Below are 21,546 nucleotides of genomic sequence, written 5' to 3'. Positions count from 1 at the left end.
AGACATTTTTCCTATTTTATAAGTGAAATAATCTGCAAGTTTTTCATCAAAATTAAGGAACCATTTACTTAAAACGAGCTGCTATATCTTGCTGAAAAGTTACTTGTAAATCAGTTTTGTCTTATTTCAAGTTGGCTAAGATATTTGCAGTATAAACTAAATAAAAAAATACTTTGTAAAATGTGTTTTTGCAGTGACAGGTTTATACTGAGGACTGTTTACTAATCAGATTAATTAAGTGACTTGTTAAAGGAACTGGCTGGATTGCATTTTGCTTAAAAGTTTACAGGCATCACAAAATATACTCCGCACTTTTCAGATTATAGTTACTATAATCTACTATACTATAATTATAGTTAGAAACTTTAGAGGAAAAACAAAAACTTTCAAATCTTCTTCAGTCACAATAACAAAAACTGAAGTTTGTGTGGAAATATACAAGATGTATGAAAATTCTCAGAATAGAAACTCCCATTTAAATATTCCTTTACTTTGATAAGAATCTAAACGTTATTTTTAATGAATGAAGACAAGATATAAGTGAAAATGATATAAGCGAAAAAATAATGTTTTCATCAAAGAGAACCAATTAGCGTTATTTTCTGAAATAAATTAATTGAACTGGACCTTCTTTGGTCCCTTCCTCCTTTAACCGTAACGTCTCTACATAAACTTGAAGCAGGAATGCAGAACCAGTTTCCTTCGCCGGCCGTTTATTTCTCCATTATAGTCACAGAAAAACGCATCAGATCCGGCTCAGCTCAGCGTCAGTCTGGCACGGCTAAATTTAACTTTGGTCACTAGGTTACGACTTTGTCAGCTATTTTAGGAAAGCTCTTCCATCTGCGCAGAAATTTAAGGTTGAATTATTCAACACAATCTGTTCAGGTGAATAAAATGATGCATAGAGGAAACGGATCCACAGGTAAAGCAGAGCAAATATCCAGAGTTATCCCTCATTACTTTTGTTTTTCGCTCATTTTCTGCACAGTGCCTGGTTATTTTTAAAGGATTTTTTATTTGTCCAGCTATAAAACTGGATCAGGAACACTTTGAATAACAGCAATAACTGTCAATTATTGTATTCAAAGATTAATCGGATAGAAAAAAATGTCACATTCTGCAGACTTTTCATTTAAGACTTTTTCTTACATTATAAGCACATTAAAAGAATGAAAATAAATAAATTCCTTTATTAAAATCTGAAAATATGTTATTGTTAAATAGCAATAATATGGCATTCCTGTAATGCACGATTAATCATTTGTAGCAGAGGACGCATATGCAGCTAAAAAATACTTTTAACAATAACTTTGACAGCATCAATACAGTGTAGGATTAAAATGTATTCTTTTGGTTTACTGATCAATAATTGGCGGGGAAAATGTATTTAATATAAGATTTTATTTCTTTTTTTTACAGAATTTTAACCAGGTGAAGAAGAAAACTACGCCACTTAGTCAAACATATTTACAGACAAATGGTTTTTTTTTTTATCTTAGATGCAAAATGTATATATTTTCTGTACAATTTTGGCATAATTACAGCCTTGAGTGTGATTTTTAAAAGAATTTCCTTTTTTGAGTTTGTATATGCCAATTAATGATTATTTGATTACTAAATTAGCTGATTAATCATGATTAATCATGATTAATCCGATTAATCGTTTCAGCTTTGAAGCAAAATATAAGCGAATTCCAGTTTGGTCATAATGCGATTACTCTGTAGCGCAGCAGCAGCAGATATGATCAACCTTCACATAATTTCTGACTGATTAAACCTCCGGAGTGAAATTCAAATAATCTGCTGACTGGCTGTAAAGCAGAGAAAAGCAATGCACACATTTTCCAGCCTTCATTGCCAGGATTTGCTGAACACGGCGAATGGCGATGAAGCGTCTTCCGAAGTAAAGCCCGCACAGGGAGCAGGTCTTCCTAGGCCTCTACTTTCTCACACAGGTTTTTGTCATCTCAGGTTCTAAATGATTTAGTAGACGACCCATATTCTGCTTTGCACAGGTTATTAGTGCAGCACAGATGGAAAACAGTGATGCAAGAGAGTGGTGCGCCTTTTTTTTTTTTTTTTTCCAAACATCACTTCTTGAAATAGTGATGTTCTTGTTCCGCTTTGTTCCACCCAGAGGATATTGTTCTTCTGTCAGGAAGAAAGAAAGAAAGAGCAAATCTAAGCACAAAGCGCGAGTGTTATGTCTACTGTGCTCTGTGAAACAGCAGGTTAAATATAAATACAACTAATCCGCAGGTTTCTGTAAAGGGAGGGGAAAAAAACTCAAACACCTCAAGAAGATCCAATAGAAATGGAACCATTAACACTATAGTACTAAAATGTTAAAATCCTGGATTTCGCTCTAAAAAAATCAAAATATACAGAGAATACCTCAATATTTTACAACATGTGGGACACATTTTTAGACATTTTCAACCAAGTCTGTCAAAGTAATTAAATGAAAAGCATGATAAATTAAAACACAGTAAATAATTTCAAAGTTTAAGGTACAGTCTAGGCCCGAACAACAAATCAATCATATCATGATACGTACACACAAGATCAATATCAATAAATTATATGCCTGATAGAATAGTCAATATATCCAGAACTATAAAGCATTCTGGGAGATACAGGACAGAAAGGAAAGGCTTTAGCCGCTCAACTTTAACTTAGCTAACTAAGCAAAGTTGGTGGAATCAACTCACTCATTCTTTGGTTACCTAGCAACTCACTCATTCTTTGGTTACCTAGCAACTCACTCATTCTTTGGTTACCTAGCAACAACCTGTAGAGTAACTTGCGCTGCAGCTGTTTAAGGTTTCTCCACTGGACATTGTAACTGCTTGAACGGCAGCATGGAGAGAAAACTGTTGATAAAACAGGAAATGTTTTATCAGTTTGACAGTAATTTAGATATTTTAAACAAAAACACAAATTAATTAGATATTGACAATTATGGATATCCACTGATATGAGATGCTTTTATTGTGATATATTTTTCAGCCATTTCCTCCAGCCCTAATATGACCTTCCAATAGGATTTAAGTACAGACTTTGAGTAAGCCACTCCAAAATCTTTTTTTTTTTTTTTTTGCCAGACTAGAACGCTACCATCTCGGTATTTGACCGTTATGTTCGTCTTTTCCTGAAATTATGTTTCACACCGGATGTAACAGATGCACAGATTCCAAAGTTTTACGGCATCGCTTTGTAAATCTACAGAATATTTTCCTATCATGTTATTTTCTAATCGTGAACTCTGACCTTAACCGAGGCCTGCAGTGTTTTACATATTCTGGGTTTTTATGTGACCTGCATGAGGTTTTTAATGTGCTTCTGGAGTCATTTAGCCATTCCTGTAAATGTGATTTAATATTGACAGAAACATGAAAAAGGGTCGGATGCACAGCTTTTCATCTGGATCTCTGAATGAGAAACTGTTTCATTGCTTCATGTCTCCAGAGTTATAAAAAAAAAAATCAGTTTGTGCTCTCAGATCTGATGTTACTGAAGTGTCACCGAGGAGAAATGTTGCTCATAAATCATGTCTCGCAATGACACAAGGTGGTGAGTCACTGAAGGTACCGAGATGACCTGCAGATAAAAACATAACCGTCGCTGTATTTTATTCTTCATTTGTGCAGCAGCAACTCAACAGAGCCGTGAATTTAACTTTTTGGGTTTATTATTTTACAAGCTTCTTGTTTGTGAACTGCAGACAGATTATTTCCAGTTATTACCAAATCCAGCTCAATATGTTGCATCAGATTTTCACTTTGATTTCATTTCCTGTCCTGAGTTTGCAGTGTGATGTCAAAACATTGTTTGTCTTTTTCAAAAGCAATTATCAACAGAACCCTGCAATAAATCACGTTTTCAGCTTAATCTGACCTGTATGAGATGGCAAACATGGTGAAAGAGGAACATTACATTATTATGTAAAAAATACACACAACAATTGGAACGTACAGATACTACCTTTGCCGTGTTAATATTGCAGACAGTGTTTTTCCTGTCTAACAGATAAAAGTCATGCAAAGGACAACATTTGCATTTTGATGAGATAGTAAAACAAATATTTGGCAGATCAAATGTCTTATTGTTGTAAGTTTTACAGTTAAGTGTTGATAAAGAAGTGCTTCATTAATTCTGCGAGCTAAAATCACTACAAGGGCTGCAACCAACGATTAGTTTAGTTATCGATTAATCTATCTATGATCCTGACAATCGGATAAAGAAACACATTCTACAGATTATTAATTTAAACACTTAAGTTTTTTTTTATACAACACTAGAAGCACATTAAAAGATGCAAACAAATCAAGAAATTCCTTTTACAAGTACAAAAATACACATTTTATTGCCTAAAATGCCATAATGTAGCATTAATTTACTAAATATGAACTAGGAGAAGCTAAAACATGCTTACAGACAAAGAAGGTTTTTATCTTAAATGCAAAATGTATGTATTTTTTGTAGAGTTTTAGCTTAACTGTCTATATATTCCAGTTAACAATCGATCATTAAACGATTAATCGTTTCAGCCCTAATCACCAGTCAGGAGACGGCCATTGCACTAACGTTGGTTTCATGGACCCGACTGTTGTAGGCATTTCTGAAGTTTGTCAAAATAAGTTGTTTGTTGTTTTGTTTATTGCAACACCATGTTGGCCACTTGGAACTGGGGCAATTTAAAAGCCTGATTTAGCTGAAAGCACATTAATGTGTTAGAATGGCCTAGTCCAAGTCCAGAACTCCATCGCTTTGAGAATCAATTAACAAACTAGAAAATACTAATCACGGACATGATTTATCAAATCTGGTTTATCCTGATAGAAGTGGGCATTTATCGGGAAAAATCTATTATTGTGATACAAATTTTGATAAATTTCCATTAATATGACAAAAAAAAACTGCCTAAAATCTTATTTTTACTATTTTCCAAACTGTTTCTCCACAAGAGCATCAGTAAATATCAGTAACTCCAAAAATATGATCGCTTAAAGTCTTAAATGTGAAATAAATCACATTTCTTTAAGTAAGTGGCATCCTGAAGAAGCTTTAAGTGTTTTTAAAGAAAAGTATTTGTTTTTCTTGCGATATGAACGTTGTGCCATACAGTTACCCAAGAAGAGAAAGGTTATAGTTTTCATTGTCATTTTTATCATTATCAAAACAGAACTGCAAAATATTGTGATAAAATTTGAAATCCAACCTCTAGACCCTGAGCGGTTTTTTTGAAGAAAATTGGGTAAATATTTCAAAACTTCTAAATCAAATGTGCAAAGCTGGTGGAGATACACTGCAAAAAAAAACTTAATTAAATCCAGAGATGCTTCCACAAAGTATTGACTCAGTGAGGTTTAAACAAAAACTATGACACTTAAGGAGTTTTGGCTAAAACATGTTTATATACAAAGAAGATTCTCATCTTCAATCTAAAGCGTATACATTTTTGTACAGTTTTGTACAATTACTGCTCTGAATGTTTTTTTCTCAGCTATTGGCCTATTTTGAATCTGTACTTCAGTTAACAATAATCAATTACTAAACTATGTCTCACAATTTACGCATCAAATAGTCCCATTAAATCATAATTTAAATTATAAAACCTTGAAGTTGTATGAATGCTTTAATTCAAAGTAACGACAGAAAACTCCATCTTTTTCGTGCATAATGTAAAATCTCCCATATCATGGCTTTCTGGTTTTTTTTTTGTTTTTTTTTCCGATTTGTAGCATGGGGAAAACATTGTATGCATGCAAATTATTATTTAAAGAAAAATTAAAAGGGAGGGACTTTTAAAGGTCATGTTGCTCAACACGATCAGAGATAAATAAGCTGATTCTGGATGCAGGAGAACCAGTCTATACCGTCATGCCTGCACGGAGAAGCGATGAATTACTAACATACCTCTCATTGGATTCTGGATCCACAAGATGCCTCCGATAAGGTGAGGAGACTGACCGAGCATCCCGACAGACCCACCGACTTTAAAGCGTCCAGACGGAAGCTGCCTTAAATAACTAAGGAGTCAATCACGAGCAGGAGAGGGTGACTCTTCAGGTCCTCATGTCAGAACACCTGCTGCCTCAAATGACGAGGTTCAGACAGACTGGACTCGCTCTCTGTTGCATCACAACACAGGACATAACATCACATGCCAAGAAGAGGAGGGGAAGACCGAAACCGTTCTGTTTCCGCTGTTCTTCCTCCAGAAAACACACGCAGCGCCAGGTAGAGCCGGAGGTGATTATGCAAAGACCTGTTCCCCCAACAGGAGCCACACAATGTAAATACAGAGGCTGCGCGTTCACTGCTCCTTGTGGAGAACACCTCCATTTCACTTCTACGGGGCAATAACGGCACGTATTCCCTACAAATCACCCAATCACAGCTGAGCCGCCCGGGTTGGACGCTGTAAACCTTCAACTAGAACTAATTAACCCTGAAAAAACAAAACTGACAGCGCAGAATAAAAAAAAACAAAAAACAGCCTTACCTTCGACCGCCATCGTGCTACTCCGTAGAGCCGAACATCGTTTTCATCGGAGCAGCCGAAATGTGGATGAAGAAAAAGAAAAACACAACAACTCAGCGCTCTTTCGTTGCACCTTGTTCGGCGTGTTATCATCAGTTTGCTGCGGGCAAGCTGCTGGAGCGCACAGCTGCTGCCTCGCAAAGCATTCTGGGAACTGTAGGCTGGAATATCAGAGGCTGACAGAAGCCAGGAGCTTCTTTAAAAAGTTTTTGAAAAGGTGGATAGAGATGATCATGTGATGGATGAGTTTTACAGTTTATATTATCCTCTGCCACCTTATGAATAGTGACAATCACTAGGAACTTTTTCAAAAAATATGTTTGTCCATATTTATTAGAATTGTCACCATGTCATGATCGTATGATATGAGACAGATGATCTCTGGAAAAAAAACAAACAAGAAGAATCGAGCTCAACAACCTCCTCCCTGAGCTACTATTGCTGTCTGCAAAAACACACCGCTTGTGACCAAAAACAACCAATCAGTCAGGAGGAAGGCCTTAGTGCTGTCAATCACCCTTGTGTACGCTGTTCAATTGTGCTAATGGCAGAAAAACAACTTACCATTACAGGAAAAACGCTTATCTACCAGCTATGCTGTGGTGAACCAGTAGCAGCATAACAGAGAGCAAGCAGAAGGGGTAAGCACAAGGATGATTGGCAGCACTAAACCCCTTCTCCTGGCTCTAATTGGTTGTTTCTGACTGAGTCGTATATTACTGCAACTAGCACTGCATTAGTAAAAACAAATGTTCTTTATGGTAGACAGGATGCCAGTCCACTCCAGTCATCATTGTAAATCCGACCCTGATATTAAATAGTCACAATAAACTAACATTTAATAATTTATTAAATGCATCACACACTGATTCACAATCTCTAAACTGAATTCATCAGCTTACATTCCACAATAGTTGATAAATAATAATTAAAAAAATTGGACAGGTCTCCAGTCCATCACAGAGACACACAAGACAAACAAACTACATCCATACGTGAGGACAATTTAGAGCAGAGGTAAGCAACTCCAGTCCAAAAATGCCATTTTTCTCCCAAGATGATGGATTACCCAGAACTAATGCATCGTTCTGGGTTGGTTGGTTTGTTTTTAATGCTCCAACTCTGAATTAAACAACAGCATGATCTCTCACCAGTCTCATATGTAACGTAATCTTGACAGTGCTTTCTTTCTTACATACTTGTTCTTTGCTTCACTATTATTCTCTAACAAACCGCTAAGCCTCATAATTAGATTAATTTTGAAGGTAATTGATTGCACTATCCATCCATCCATCCATCCATCCATCCATCGTCTTACACCTTTGTCCCTTGGTGGGGTCAGGAGGGTTGCTGGTGCCTCTCCAGCGAACGTTTCAGGCGAGAGGCGGGATTCACCCTGGACAGGTCGCCAGTCTGTCGCAGGGCAACACAGAGACAGACAGGACAAACAACCATGCACACAGTCACACCTAGGGACAATTTAGAGAGGCCATTTAACCTGACAGTCATGTTTTTGCACTGTGGGAGGAAGCCGGAGTACCTGGAGAGAACCCACGCATGCACAGGGAGAACATGCAAACTCCATGCAGAAAGACTCAGGGCCGGGAATCGAACCCAGAACCTTCTTGCTGCAAGGCAACAGTGCCTCAGTTGCTCTAAATTAACCATTTTTGTACTTCAATTTCAGTCTCACTGCTTCTAAAAACAGCCCAAACTCTAAAGAATAAAGGCCACAAAGAAAAGAAAATCCAGCTTTTTTTATTCAATAAGTTAATGCTTTTTGCTGTTTGGAAAATTAGCCGTTTCAAAAACCTCCTGAATGTTTAGTCACATTTGCCGTTACCTAGCAACTAAAGCGAAGCTCCAATAGGTTTGGTTTTTAGCTTTGGCTGCTGGAAAAGACAAGTGTTTTGCTGTTGACTTACCATTCAGAAACGTTCTTGTTTTTGGTACAGGAGCCTTTTCTTCTGCTTTTACAGCCGTGTGAGTGTAAACACTGAGTTGGGTGGGAGGGCCTGGCCAGCGGCAGCAATTTAAAGTCATAAGAACGCTAATGGTTGCCAAACTCCTAAGCTACAGTTCATACTGCGCCCGAAGTGATCCAAATACTATCTATCTATCTATCTATTTATTTATTTATTTATTTATTTAATACTTAAAACAAAACAGATCGGATTTATTCGAATGCAATCCAGGCCACTTTGATATCCGATATGTATCCGATCTTTTCAAATGTGACCTGAACCGACAGGTCGCATTCATCCGACCTGAACGTCATTGATACTCGACAAACGTCACTATTCTGCGCCCTGATACGCGCAAGTGGAAAGAAAAACAACAACTATGACGGACTATAATGAGGATTAAGTTGTTAATATGCTGCTCCGGCCGGGCAACAACTTCAAAATCGATACGCTCCACCGTTAGCATCCATGTTTACTTCTGCAAACACTAAGTTTCTTCTTCTTCATGGCGGTTGGCGAAATACTGCAGCGTGACATTATTGCGCCCTCTACTGCGCATGCGGGACACTTTCAGGTTGCTTGCAGCTTACACAGGAGATCACATACAGCTTGCATTTATTTTGAAGCGTTAACGATCACGCAAAAAAGACAATAATAATAATAATAATAATAATAATAATAAAATAAGTAAATAGATGTCACAAGATAATCACTTTTGATACGGAACAGTAGTGCATATCCGATCTGGTGGAAACTGACATTAACTGGCATCTACAGTAAAGAGCAACACAGTGTATTCCTACATTCCAGCAGAAAGAGATACAACAGGTTGAGCAACACACCTGGCTCAGTGATTACATACCACAAAGCTTTACTACTACATGTCATCCCTGTGCATACTTCCACTAAATCTGTATCCTTACTGTCATAATCTGCAAAAGGAAAGAAACAATGAAGACATTATGTTAGATAATCAATGCCGGTTTTGTATGTTTTTAGATATGAGTGCACGCTGACTGACCCAGGTACGGTGGGTTTTGACTCAAATCAAGAATCTTTGTCTCCTTTGGGGGAAATGTTGTCTGGAGAGGGAAATTCAACTTAGTGAGAATCCCACCAAGTTGAAGTGAACTCAAAGGGAAGCAGGTCAGGCTGTTCCTCTAAGGAGCGACTGGCAGTACAGGTATTACATGTGAGAGTCAGGTAAACAAAACCAAGTTGTACAACAGATGTGTTTTTATGAGGTCCTTTGTCGCTGTCTGCAGCCGTGCGTGGCTGGGACAAAGGGCGACTGACGCTGAGATAAAAAGATAATCTGTCTGACAGAATGCGGAAGTATCAGTTTTCTACTGGCACTGATTCCCACTCCTGCTGCTCCTTCTCAGCATTCATTGTCTCCACTTCCGCCTGTCTTGTGGTTTTCCCCCCTACAGTCTTGCTGCAGGCTGAGGAACAGTTCAGGTGTTTCATCTTATTCCCCCACACTGTAAGTTCTGCATAAAAAGAATATGTAAGAGGTAATAAATAACTTAAAAGCCTCATACAGTTTGATTTTGCACCTCAGGTATTTAATTCCGATGTTGGCAACTGTGACAAAATCTGTCACAGATCATGAAAGTTTTCTCCTTTTACCATCAGAAATCCAGTGGAAAAACAAACTTTATGTTCAACTGAAAGCTCTAAATTAGATGATCTTTGTGATCTTATTTTATTACATTGCTTTGATTATCTATTTCTTTATAAAAAAAATAAATGGCACCTCTTATTTGTAAAGCGCCTTGAGATAAAAATAAAATAAAATACATTGATAAAAGGTGCATCAATCTCACCTGGACACAGGAAAAATCTGTTGAAAAAAATAAATAAAAACAGACAATAGTTTGACCATATACAGTTACGACAGCGCATTAGGGCCATAGATAGGAAGAAAAAAGAAAAATAAATGTCCACCAACGGAAAAAAAAAACGTTTCTAGGGAGTGGGGGGGGCGGGAATTCTGTGCAACAAAATGAGAACATTTGCTATAAAAAAATTCAGACATTTTTAGATTAATTTCAGTAATTTTCTATAAAAAACATGGAAATTTCTGAGGATTCTTTTTTCAATTTTGAAACTCAGAAATTTCCATGTTTTTTTCTCCAGAACATTTCTGAGCTTAATCTCAAAATTTCAGATTTTTTCCCAGTAAATGTTCAACTTTTGAAACTCACAAATGTTTCTAGAAAATGTCTGATTGATATTTTAGTTTTATTTTAGAATTTTACTCCTCCTGTTTCTATCTACAATAACCCCATATGTTGTCATGTATGGTAGATAAACAAGTCGGTGAAAACTATTTTAAATTATTCAGCTAAAACTGATTTTTTAAAATGTTAACCTCATCATGACAAGCAAAAGAGTTGAAGAGAAAAAATTTTTAATTAAAAGTTGAAGTGCTCTTTGGAGCCCCCTGCTGGCGGATTCTGGGAAAATCTGTCAGGATGTAAACAAAATTCAAGATGCCATCAGATTAAGTACCAGGCCTGCATATTCAGACTTTTACACAATATATTACACATTTTCTTGTTGAAATCAAGAAAAAAAAAATTGAAATTTTTCATCAGACTCAAATAAAAGGATAATAAAAGAAAAATCACAGAAATTATGCCATGCATCTTTCTAGAAGTGTTATTCACTCACTTTCAAACAATAATAACCTGATTTGTGTCTTGGCTATTTTTAAAACCAAAACTACACAGAAGCAGCAATAATCATTACATAAGTACAAATTTATTGAATTTGAGTGTACAAAAAAAACTACATAGATTGGTTTAAATTAGCAAATTATTCCACACCTACATAATTAGTGTTAAAAGAGATAAAATCGATTAAATTCACAGTCAGATTTTTGTTCAAAAAGAAAACTAACTGGGAGAAAGCAGAGGAAATAGATTTTTCACAGATTACCTCTCATACCATATTGTCACAACATAATGACAGTTTTAAAAAATATTTGAAAAAAAATATTTATATAAAAGTGACATACTGCAGCTTTAATTTCACTCAGGAGAGGACGGGTCAGGCAGCCAGGCGGCCGACTGCTGCTGGGCCTCTTTCAGGGAGTCGTGGCCGAGCAGGTTGGGGATCCACATACGCTGGTAGCCGATTGAAGACTAAAGCTCACAGCTCACTTTTTTTGGAAAAACATGAAAAAAAGGTTCTCCAACAAAGTCCATCCTGGTCAAACAACCCTGGATTACAGGAAAAAAACTTTCTCAACAAACTCCTTTGGAAAGTGATTGAAGAATCTGCTGTTATTGTGTAAAAATTTAAACATCACCTGGAGAATCCTGTTCCTCCAAAGGAAATGTTTACATTTACAAAATGAAAGACCAGAAAGACGATTTTTCCTAGTGAGGACTTGTACTCAGATGAAAACTGCCTGAGTGAGGATTATACTCAGGCAGGTATGGACCCTGAACGATTTTTCAGGGACGCGAAAGAGACGGGTTTCAAACGTGGAACCAAAGAGGAAAGAAGAAATATGGTGGAAAAAATTATTTGGCGATTGATTTATAAGTCCAGTCACAAAATGAAGCACAACATACCGGTCCAGAAAAAGCTTGCTCCTAAACTCTGGGAAGAAGTAAAGGACATAGATTTTGTCTTTTTTGACAAGATGGGGGGAAAAAACTCTGCGGAGATATCTTTCAACTTCTCTCAGGCAATGATGATTTAATTAGAGAATTGCTGCTTAAAATGATAAAAGTGACAACCCAATAGTTATTTACAAGGTTATACAGTGTTTCAAAAGAACCCTGGCAGGTCCAAGGAAAATTAACCTTCCACCACAAGAGTATGTCAGAAAGGCATGGATGTTCATTCAACAAGCTTTCTGTTGTGGAGATAATTCAGACGATGCTCAGACTCAAGAACCCTCTAAGAGTGGAACAAACGTTGAGTTTTGTCCAGTCTTAGTTTGGCCTCCGAGTTTGGGCCACACAGAGGAGTGAGGACCAACCTCTGAGTCAGGACCAGAATCTGGGTCAGGACCAACCTCTGAGTCAGGACCAGAATCTGGGTCAGGACCAACCTCTGAGTCAGGACCAGAATCTGGGTCAGAACCAACCTCTGAGTCAGGACCAGAATCTGGGTCAGAACCAACCTCTGAGTCAGGACCAGAATCTGGGTCAGGACCATACACTGAGTCAGGACCGACATCCAAGTCAGCATCGTCCTCCGAGTGAGGACCTGCCTCCAAGTCAGGACCTCCACTCCAAGAAAGTACACAGCTCCAATTCGGATTCAGTCAGGACCTCATTCCAAGTCAGAACCGGAATCTGGGTCAGGACCGTCCTCCGAGTGAGGACCTGCCTCTGGGTCAGGACCGTCCTCCAGATCAGGACCTTACTCCGGGTCCGGACCGTCCTCCAGATCAGGACCTGCCTCCAAGTCAGGACCTGCCTCCAAGTGAGGACCTTACTCCGGGTCAGGACCTGCCTCCGAGTGAGGACCTGCCCTCCGGGTCAGGACCTGCCTCCGAGTGAGGACCTGCCCTCCGAGTCAGGACCTGCCTCCGAGTGAGGACCTCCCTCCAAGTCAGGACCTGCCTCCGAGTGAGGACCTGCCTCCGAGTGAGGACCTGCCCTCCGGGTCAGGACCTGCCTCCGAGTGAGGACCTGCCCTCCGAGTCAGGACCTGCCTCCGATTGAGGACCTCCCTCCAAGTCAGGACCTGCCCTCCGAGTCAGGACCTGCCTCCAAGTCAGGACCTGCCCTCCGGGTCAGGACCTGCCTCCGATTGAGCACCTGCCTCCAAGTCAGGACCGTCCTCCGAGTGAGGACCTGCCCTCCGGGTCAGGACCTGCCTCCAAATCAGGACCGTCCTCCCGGTCAGGACTGTCCTCCGGGTCAGGACCTGCTTCCAAATGGCCGCCTCCCCGTGCATTTTAGGGGGAACCTCTAAGAGACTTTTTTGCCATCGTCTCTGTGTGTGTGGTTCTCCGGACGCACAGCAGCACAGAGGAAGACTCTCCAGAGAATCCTAAAATCTGCCAGGAAGACCATCGGCTGCTCTCTGCCTTCTCTCCAAGAACTCCACAGGTCGGCTGCCTCAGGAAAACCAAGAACATTTTAAAAGACTCCTCACACCAGGTCACAATTTGCTCCAACTGGCTGCAGATAGAGGAGCATTAAAACAAGGACAAAGAAGAACAGTTTTTACCCAGTAGCCATAAGGGCATTAAATGCCACCTAGAACAATTTATCACCCAGTTTTGTTATAATCCATGTCATTTTATTGAATCTTTATATAATAACAATACAGTTTGTCATTATTTTTGCTGCAGAATATGCCAGAAAAAAATAAAGCATCAATAAAAATGTTTCACATCTCTACATATCCAAATGTCAAGAACTAAATGATCACATTTAACAAATACAACAATTTCTCAGCTTTCTAGAAAATAATATCCCTCCAGTCTTTAATTCTAGTTTAGGGCCGTTGTAAACAAATATTTTAGTAATCGAGAAATCCATCGACTATTCTTACGATTAATCAAGCAATCAGATATAAAAAAGATCAAAATAAAACATTGGTAAATCTAACATAACAGCAGTATTAGTATCGCATATCAACATCAATCCAATTTTTACAGTTGAGCTTCCCTAACAATAACTTTTCTGTAGTTTAAAAATTAACTCGTAACAATAATAGCTCACTTTACAAGTTAACCTGAAGAAAAAATAAAAAGCGATGGGATTTAACACCTTCGTTCGTCACACACAGAAACTCGTCTACCAGCTACATGTCGCCACGATGAGCTCCGCCACAATTTGTTGAGACCAGGATGATATGAAATAAATTTCAGATTCGTCCATAAAGCTACATTTACGTTATCTAATGTGCAGCCGCCTGCAGTGTTCAGTCTATCCGCTCACCTGTATAAATACTCCTGCAGCGCTTCCTCTTCCCCGCTGTTCGCTCTGAACCGCTACCAGGCAGCAGCTCTGGGAGGAGGAAAGACTACCAGGCATCACGCCAGTCATTTAAAGGATGCTGATTGGTTCACTGATAAACGACAAAGACCCGAACATCATCATCAATCAATAAAATCCTCCCAGGCCGAACTTGAAAACTGGACGATATGCTGCTAAAGCTTAGCTTTCGTCAACAACTCAGGCGGAAGTGAGAGCTCTGTACGATGCAAGTAATAACCCAGCTGGAACACGGAGAGCTAAATAATAAAATATAACTTAATGAAGCTTCAAGGCAGATACATTTTCTTTGAGGAATTTAAATGATAAAGGTACTTGAATCACTTGAGGAATCGTTTCAACCTTATTCTAGTTTTAAACCAAATCAATTTATAGTTAAACTCAACATAGGACACACATGGAAAACAATTCTACGGCTCTTCGACTGTGTGAGTCATCATGTGCAGAGCGAAATTACCTATTCGATTAAAACTTTTTTCACAATACACACATGGAAATGGGTTTTCACCTGTGTGAATAATCATGTGCCGAGTTAAGCCGTTTTTTCCACTAAAACCTTTCCCACAGGTCACACATGAAAACGGCTTTTCACCAGTGTGAATCACCAAGTGATCAGTTAAAGTCCGTTTTAGACTAAAAGTTTTTCCACAGGTCACGCATGAAAACGGCTTTACACCAGTGTGAATCCTCATGTGCTGAGTTAAATTCTGTTTTTCACAAAAACTTTTTCCACAGGTCACACATGAAAACGGCTTTTCACCAGTGTGAATCCTCATGTGCCTAGTTAAATTCGGTTTTTCATAAAAACTTTTTCCACAGGTCACACATGAAAACAGCTTTTCACCAGTGTGAATCCTCATGTGCCGAGTTAAACTCCATTTTAGACTAAAACATTTTCCACAAGTCACACATGAGAAAGGTTTTCTTCTTTCCTGATTTTGGTTCTCAGCTTCAGCAGCTTCCTGGAAGATGACTTGGTTCCTGTTTGGTTCTGATTCAGTGAGAGATGTTTGCTCATCAACAGGAACCAACATGCAGGTATCAGTCTCCTGTTTCAGCTCAATCTGTTCTTCGCCATGACTGCAGTAAACTTCTTCCTCTTCCACTTTTATCTGATGGTATTTTAGATCCTCCTGCTCTTCTTTTATCTGATGGTATTTTAGATCCTCCTGCTCTTCTTTCATCTGCTGGTGTTCTAGATCCTCCTGCTCTTCTTTTATCTGCTGGTGTTCTAGATCCTCCTGCTCTTCTTTTATCTGATGATCTTCTGGTTCTTCCTGTTCTTGTTTCACCTGCAGAGGTTCTAACTCCTCCTGGTCCAGAGTGGATCTCCTCTCCTGGTTACAAACGTTAGACTGCAGGGAATCTGGAGAGGGAAACGGAGGAAAAGAGCAATTGTTAACTTTATTAAAGTAAATTGGAGAAATTGCTCATCATTTACGACAGAAATGAAAAAAGAAAAAAAACACACCTAAAAATTCAAGAGCGTAGACTGAGAGACAGATCAGTCGACAAAGCCAGCTGATAATTGGAGAATTCTCAAATTAACGAATATTAAAAAAATATATTTTTATTATAAAATTATTATAGTTACCATTGTTATAAATTTTATTATTTCAAGATATTACTTAATTTCCATTACTTACATTTGTATTAAAATTTTATTTTACTTCACTTTATACCTCTGGGGTTTATTTACAGAGTTTATTTGTAGATTAATAGTTGTTTAGGTTTTGTTACTTTGCTATTTACTTTTCTAAATTAGACAGGAAGAACTGTGGGTCCATGTTCTGTCAGGATAGGTACTGGTACAGGACCAGCATGCACTGGGTTGGGCCTGTGGGTTTTGACCAGAGCAGGACAGGAAACAATGAAAACTAGTGATGGTGAGATGAAGCTTCATGAAGCACTGAGGAACTGCATCCAATCATTGGACTCCTGATCCGATGCACCGCGGTGCTTCACATGCTCTACTGGGACATCAAGGGGACAATATATGTAAAATGGGCAAAACAACATGAAGCCTTACAATGAATAAACAAGTAAAAGATGTTTCTCATTCTGATACATAAATTCTGATTAATCTGGTTGTATGAATCAATGGCTGGATCAAAAGGAAAACTGGAAACAAACAGGAGAGAGAGAGTTGTGACTGGCTTGTTACTCGCTATGTGGACAACAATTTATTACTAAAAAATAAAAACTTTAACTGCTCGGGTTCAGGCGAGTTCTCCGTTTTATGTACTTCATAAAAAATCCTCCTGGATTACTCGACATATCACTAATGAAAATTTTGGTTTTGTTATTTGGACATTGAACTTCTTTTATCAATGTAACTGGGTGTATTAGTTGAAAACAGTGTTTCCATGAAGTAGCTGTAAATTCCCACCCATATTGGGCCCATGAATGCATCTTTGCCCCTTTTCCCCATAGACATATATAAAGAACAGACTCTTCATGGACCGCTCTCGCCTATTGTCACTGACGAGATTTAGGGCGGCCATCTTGGAGAGGTCAACTGCTCCACTCAACCTTATATGTTTGACAGGCTCAATGACGGATCAGTGCATTTATCAATCATAACTTACTAAATACTAAACACTTTTTGAAGTAAGCTGATGTCACTTAACCTTGCTAAAGCTACTAATAAAATATATATATGTTAAATTTTGTTGATTGTGGACATTGAAATTAATTCTGAGTCCGGAATTACTGATGTTGCTTCTGATTATTGTAAAGTCTATGTTCTAGGAAAATGGTGGCTCCATAGGTTTCTTTGGTGATGAGTAAATAATCACCCTGGGGTTCAAGCCGAGCCACTAAAATCTATCTAGTCAACAAGTGCTTGTTATTATAAGGGAGAGAGCTGCCGTTAACAAAAGTGATTATTGAGGTTAGGTAACCGTGAGAGCTACTCGGTTAACTGCCTTAATAATTGAAAAGGGTGATAACTTTTGGATCGGAGGCAAACAGAGGCTAGAGGAGTCCTCCCGCCACCAGCTTAAACAGAATGTTTTCTAGACTATCCATGGAGTAAAAGCCCTCGGATCTAGAGACTTTCCCGACCCATTAACTGGAGAGCTGGTCAATAGTTAGTCTATGAGAATTGAGAGGGTTTAGGTGGGGCTGGCTATTGCGCAATAATAGACAATATGCAGGTCTGGCTGCAAGGTTTAGTGTTAACCAGTTTATAGAATCAGAAGTAGGCATGGCATGGAGTCATGATTGGGGTGAATAATTGATGCAACTGATGCAAAGAAATTTGTTTATATTGCTATTTATTGCAGTGGCAATAATAATAATAATAAAAAAACAAACAAAAATAAATTGCTCAAGAGAAACATGAGGGGGAATAAAAACAAAGCAAACAATTATTAATAATAATCAGTGATACTTGAAATCCTAATAGAGTCCAAAAGAAGTCCAAAAACAAGGGGAGAATAGTTTCGTTCCCTTTGATACCCCTTAGAGTTTGGTTCATTTCCTGTGTGGAGAGTGTAGTTCAGTTTTCCTACCACCAGGTGGTGTTTGGGTAGCTCACCATCTTCCGACATCAAGTGAGTCAATGGAAGGGGGAAAAAACCTGACCTAAAAGGCCAGGAAACACACATTAAGTTCATATATACATTTTTTTTTTATATAAGCTAAATGGGGGGGGGGGGGGAACAGTTAAATACATACTTGCTATGTATTGACAACAACTTCATAAAAATGGAAAAGAAAAAAAAAGTCCTTTTCAAAGTGCACTTCATAATTCAGGTTCAAAATTGCTCAAATAAAATAATTAGCAGTCGCTATAAACAACAACTAATAATAAATCAAATCAATCATCTTAAGAATGTGATTGATCAAAATAGCTACAAACAAAATCATGTTGGGTACCAGACTTCATTGCTGCACCAGCATGGAATGCAATAACAAACAAAGAAATCATGAAAAATAATCTAATCTAAAGTTAGAGGGGAAGCCTTTAAATATTAAAGGTGTGGTCTTTAATTCGGCTTTAACAGTGTGACTTTTCATTGAGTAATTAATTGAATAAGTGGATTGTCGAGTTGGTAGCTAATGCTAACTGGCAGAGCGTCGCGGAAATAACGCTCTACTATCTATATGTAAATGATATTTACTCACTGTCGAGTAACGGATTGTCTGAGGAGGTGGATGCAATGTTAACCTGTTCTAATCAGGAAGCTATACCAGCTGTCAAAGAATCCCAGCCTGGTGTGTATTGCAGCGGCTATATTAGCGGCGCTATTGTTGCAGATCAACATCAAGTCAGGTGGTATTCAACAACTCACCGCAGATCCTCATGTTTTAGGGATTAAATTATTCAGTGATGAGTCAATTTGGAACTTTCAGGTTGTTTTATGAACAACAGACGCCACAACCAACAGTGAGCAGCAGCACAGGGGAAAATCCGGAAAAACACATGAGGATCCCGGATCTTGAAGGGAAGACTTAAAGGGAAGGTGGTTGGGTCACGGCGGTCACGTGGGTTACAATGGGCTGTGCATAAGACTGACACTACACTGTCATGAACATGAAAGAGTCTTTATGAATGTCTGACTGTTGTCATGAAGGGACATTCGATAAATCATGACACCTTTAATGAGAAGCTACTTTAAAAGTTGGATTAAAAGTCCACTAAAATGGCCTATTTTGCATTAGTGTCATTATTTACAAAATAATGATACTTACAGAATGAAACGTCATGACACCTATTAGTATGTTCCTAACAGGTGTTTATGACAGTCTCTTGTCAGTCTTATGCACACCCCGTCAAATAGTCTTACCCACATTTTTTCAAGAGCCAATATACTATAACAGAATTGTACAAATTGTCAATACATTCAAAGTTTACAGTCAACATGCTAATGAAAATTAGCACAATAAAACGATAGGTACACTAGAGGAAATGTGAAAAATATTTCACCAAGGACAGAGTATTGTTTTAATACAATGTCACAGTATTCCAGCATTACTGCCAGACAAACTGACGTTTCTCCTTCTTAAGAACAGTGAGGATCAACGACAGAACATTCCAGTTCACTGCACTTTACAGAAACCTGCAGAAAAGAACAATAGAGCAATTAAACAAAGAAAGCATTTTATTTTAAAGAGTACAGAAAAACAGCTAGGAAAAAAAGTAAGACTTACAATTTTAAGACGTTGTGGACTTGTCATGTATGTGGCATCATCAGAACTGATGATGATTGGGACCGGATGCCTCAGGTGGAAAAACATTTCTGGGTGTCTTCTTGGCCTGTTTATGTTAGAAGTAGAAAAAAATAGTAAGCAATGTCATAGAATCAGTTGATGTTGGCAATAAGTATGAAGCTGTTTTACGTGTGGACTTAAGGAGACAAACTACCTTAAAACCTTTCCATCCATGATCTGAACACACTGATCCTTGCAGGGTGGTGAGGGGGGCTGGTGGTGCCCATCTCCAGCAGTCATCAGATGAGAGGCAGGGCTCACCCTGGACAGGTCACCAGTCCATCACAGGGCCCTGAAAGCCAACAACAAATAAAATGTATGAAAGATAAATGCTAGATTTACAAGAGGAAAAATTATGTCCAGTTATCTATAAATCAAATCATGTTTATTAAGCATTTGGTGTTGGTAACACACCAGTTTTTGCTGTTAAAACTGTGGCCAGCTGCTCAGTTTAAAAAAAAAAAAAAAAGTCTTACACGATGAAGACAATGTGGAGGTTCATCCTCAGAGCTGGTTGTTGATCTGGTGGAGCCAGAGCTTCTTCTGAGACAGGAAAGTCTTTAGTTTTCCTAACACCTGATTTCTCTGGCTTCCTCTTTCATCTTCATTTGCTTAGACTGTAAACATATGTTGAAGATAAAAACATTGATGAAGGAGTTATAACAACAACCTTACAATATCAACGTCTCTTTGGCATACTGAGCTCGATTAAAACCAGGTTAAGTTTATGAAGAAAACTATTAAGTCTCAACAGAGAGCCTTTATGCAGTTATAACATGAAGCTGAATGATTGTTATAGTAATAATCATATAAGTCACAATAAAATTCACAAAATAATTATGTCTGAAATCAACGTAAGTTTGCTTATCTTTACTGCACTGTTTGTAATTGAACAAAGATAATTAGCATTTTGAAACAAACTTACCACCAGCTAGCAACACGTTAGCAGCCTTCCTCCCTCCGGGCTCTTTTCGTGACCCTCATTTCATTTCCATCCGGTTGTTGTTCAGTTGTGTTTTCGTCTAACATACTTTTAGTATGCTTCGTATATATTTATAGGTAGTACACTTAATACTTAGTATACTTAAAATATACTTACACAAATGCAAGTATATTTGAAATAAACTAAAGTACTTTGGGTACTAGCGTAGGGTTTGCCTATTAAAAATTAGTTATAAGGGAAGGTAGCAGTTACTAAAATGATCCTGGTGAATAAAGTTTCTATATTTAGACCTTAACCTTCGTCCAAACGCTGGTGTTTCCTACCTATCCGGTGTAAGATAATCCGGGAAGTCCTGGAGAAATCCAGCAGTCTGCGCTGATCGTCCATCTCGTCCTTCGACTTGACGATGATTCCTTTAAACTCTGTGAATGTTTCTTCAGCAGGATTAACCGCTCGTTGATAAACTCGTTTAAGATGGACTGAAGACATTTTTAGAGAAACACTGGAAGATTCAACTAAACAGACCATGTGCTGTCTTCGTCTTCGTCTTCTTCTTCTTCTTGGTTTTAACGGCAGCTTGAATCCACTATTTTTGCACTACTGCCATCTATCGGGTCCTAATATCTCTACCTCAAATTTCTTTAGACTGTGAAAGTTTCTTCAGCAGGATTAACTGCTCGTTGATAAAGGTGTTTAAACCATAGACATAATATAAGGATAGACGCCACATGCACCACTCTCGCCTATTGTCGCTGACGAGATTTAGGGCGGCCATCTTGGAGCGGTACTCCACTCCACTCAGCGTTATGTGTTTAGCAGCACAATGACGTATCAGCGGATTTAATCGATCATAACACACTTTTTTGTTTCTGTAAACCATATTCAAACATCTATCAA

The 21,546-nt window shown here is 38.4% G+C and overlaps 2 protein-coding genes and 1 long non-coding RNA gene across 6 annotated transcripts in view; all 3 read right to left on the bottom strand.

Moving 5' to 3' along the window:
- samd12 (sterile alpha motif domain containing 12) overlaps nucleotides 1-6,766 on the bottom strand; it is a 110,295-nt gene extending 103,529 nt beyond the window's left edge. Inside the window, exon 1 of one of the 4 annotated variants that reach the window (XM_016663517.1) lies at nucleotides 6,512-6,766. In XM_016663517.1, coding sequence (XP_016519003.1) covers nucleotides 6,512-6,524 — 13 coding nt within the window. In that variant the 5' untranslated portion in view covers nucleotides 6,525-6,766. Of the gene's footprint in view, nucleotides 1-5,922; nucleotides 6,425-6,511 lie in introns of those variants that run through there. The other 3 variants (XM_016663516.1, XM_007577041.2, XM_016663518.1) reach the window with 3 other exon arrangements.
- Nucleotides 6,767-15,380: 8,614 nt separating this feature from the next.
- Nucleotides 15,381-21,546, bottom strand: part of LOC103155374 (trichohyalin-like) — a gene marked incomplete at its 3' end in the record, with an annotated part of 26,884 nt that continues 20,718 nt past the window's right edge. The window contains exons 3-4 of the mRNA XM_016663515.1: nucleotides 15,414-15,715; nucleotide 15,381 (exon numbers count right to left, since the gene is read on the bottom strand). Of these exons, the coding sequence (XP_016519001.1) occupies nucleotide 15,381; nucleotides 15,414-15,715 (303 nt within the window). The remainder of the gene's footprint in view (nucleotides 15,382-15,413; nucleotides 15,716-21,546) is intronic.
- On the bottom strand, nucleotides 19,977-21,341 carry LOC107833676 (uncharacterized). Its single transcript, XR_001659449.1, has 3 exons — nucleotides 20,973-21,341; nucleotides 20,183-20,323; nucleotides 19,977-19,998 (listed from the first exon to the last, which is right to left on the bottom strand). It is a non-coding gene; the product is annotated as an uncharacterized LOC107833676 (long non-coding RNA).

The sequence above is a fragment of the Poecilia formosa genome, unplaced genomic scaffold, assembly GCF_000485575.1.
Source record: "Poecilia formosa unplaced genomic scaffold, Poecilia_formosa-5.1.2 Scaffold426, whole genome shotgun sequence".
Lineage (NCBI taxonomy): Eukaryota > Metazoa > Chordata > Actinopteri > Cyprinodontiformes > Poeciliidae > Poecilia > Poecilia formosa.
The sequence above is the reverse complement of the archived record's forward strand: the minus strand, read 5'-3'. Positions and strand labels throughout refer to the sequence as shown.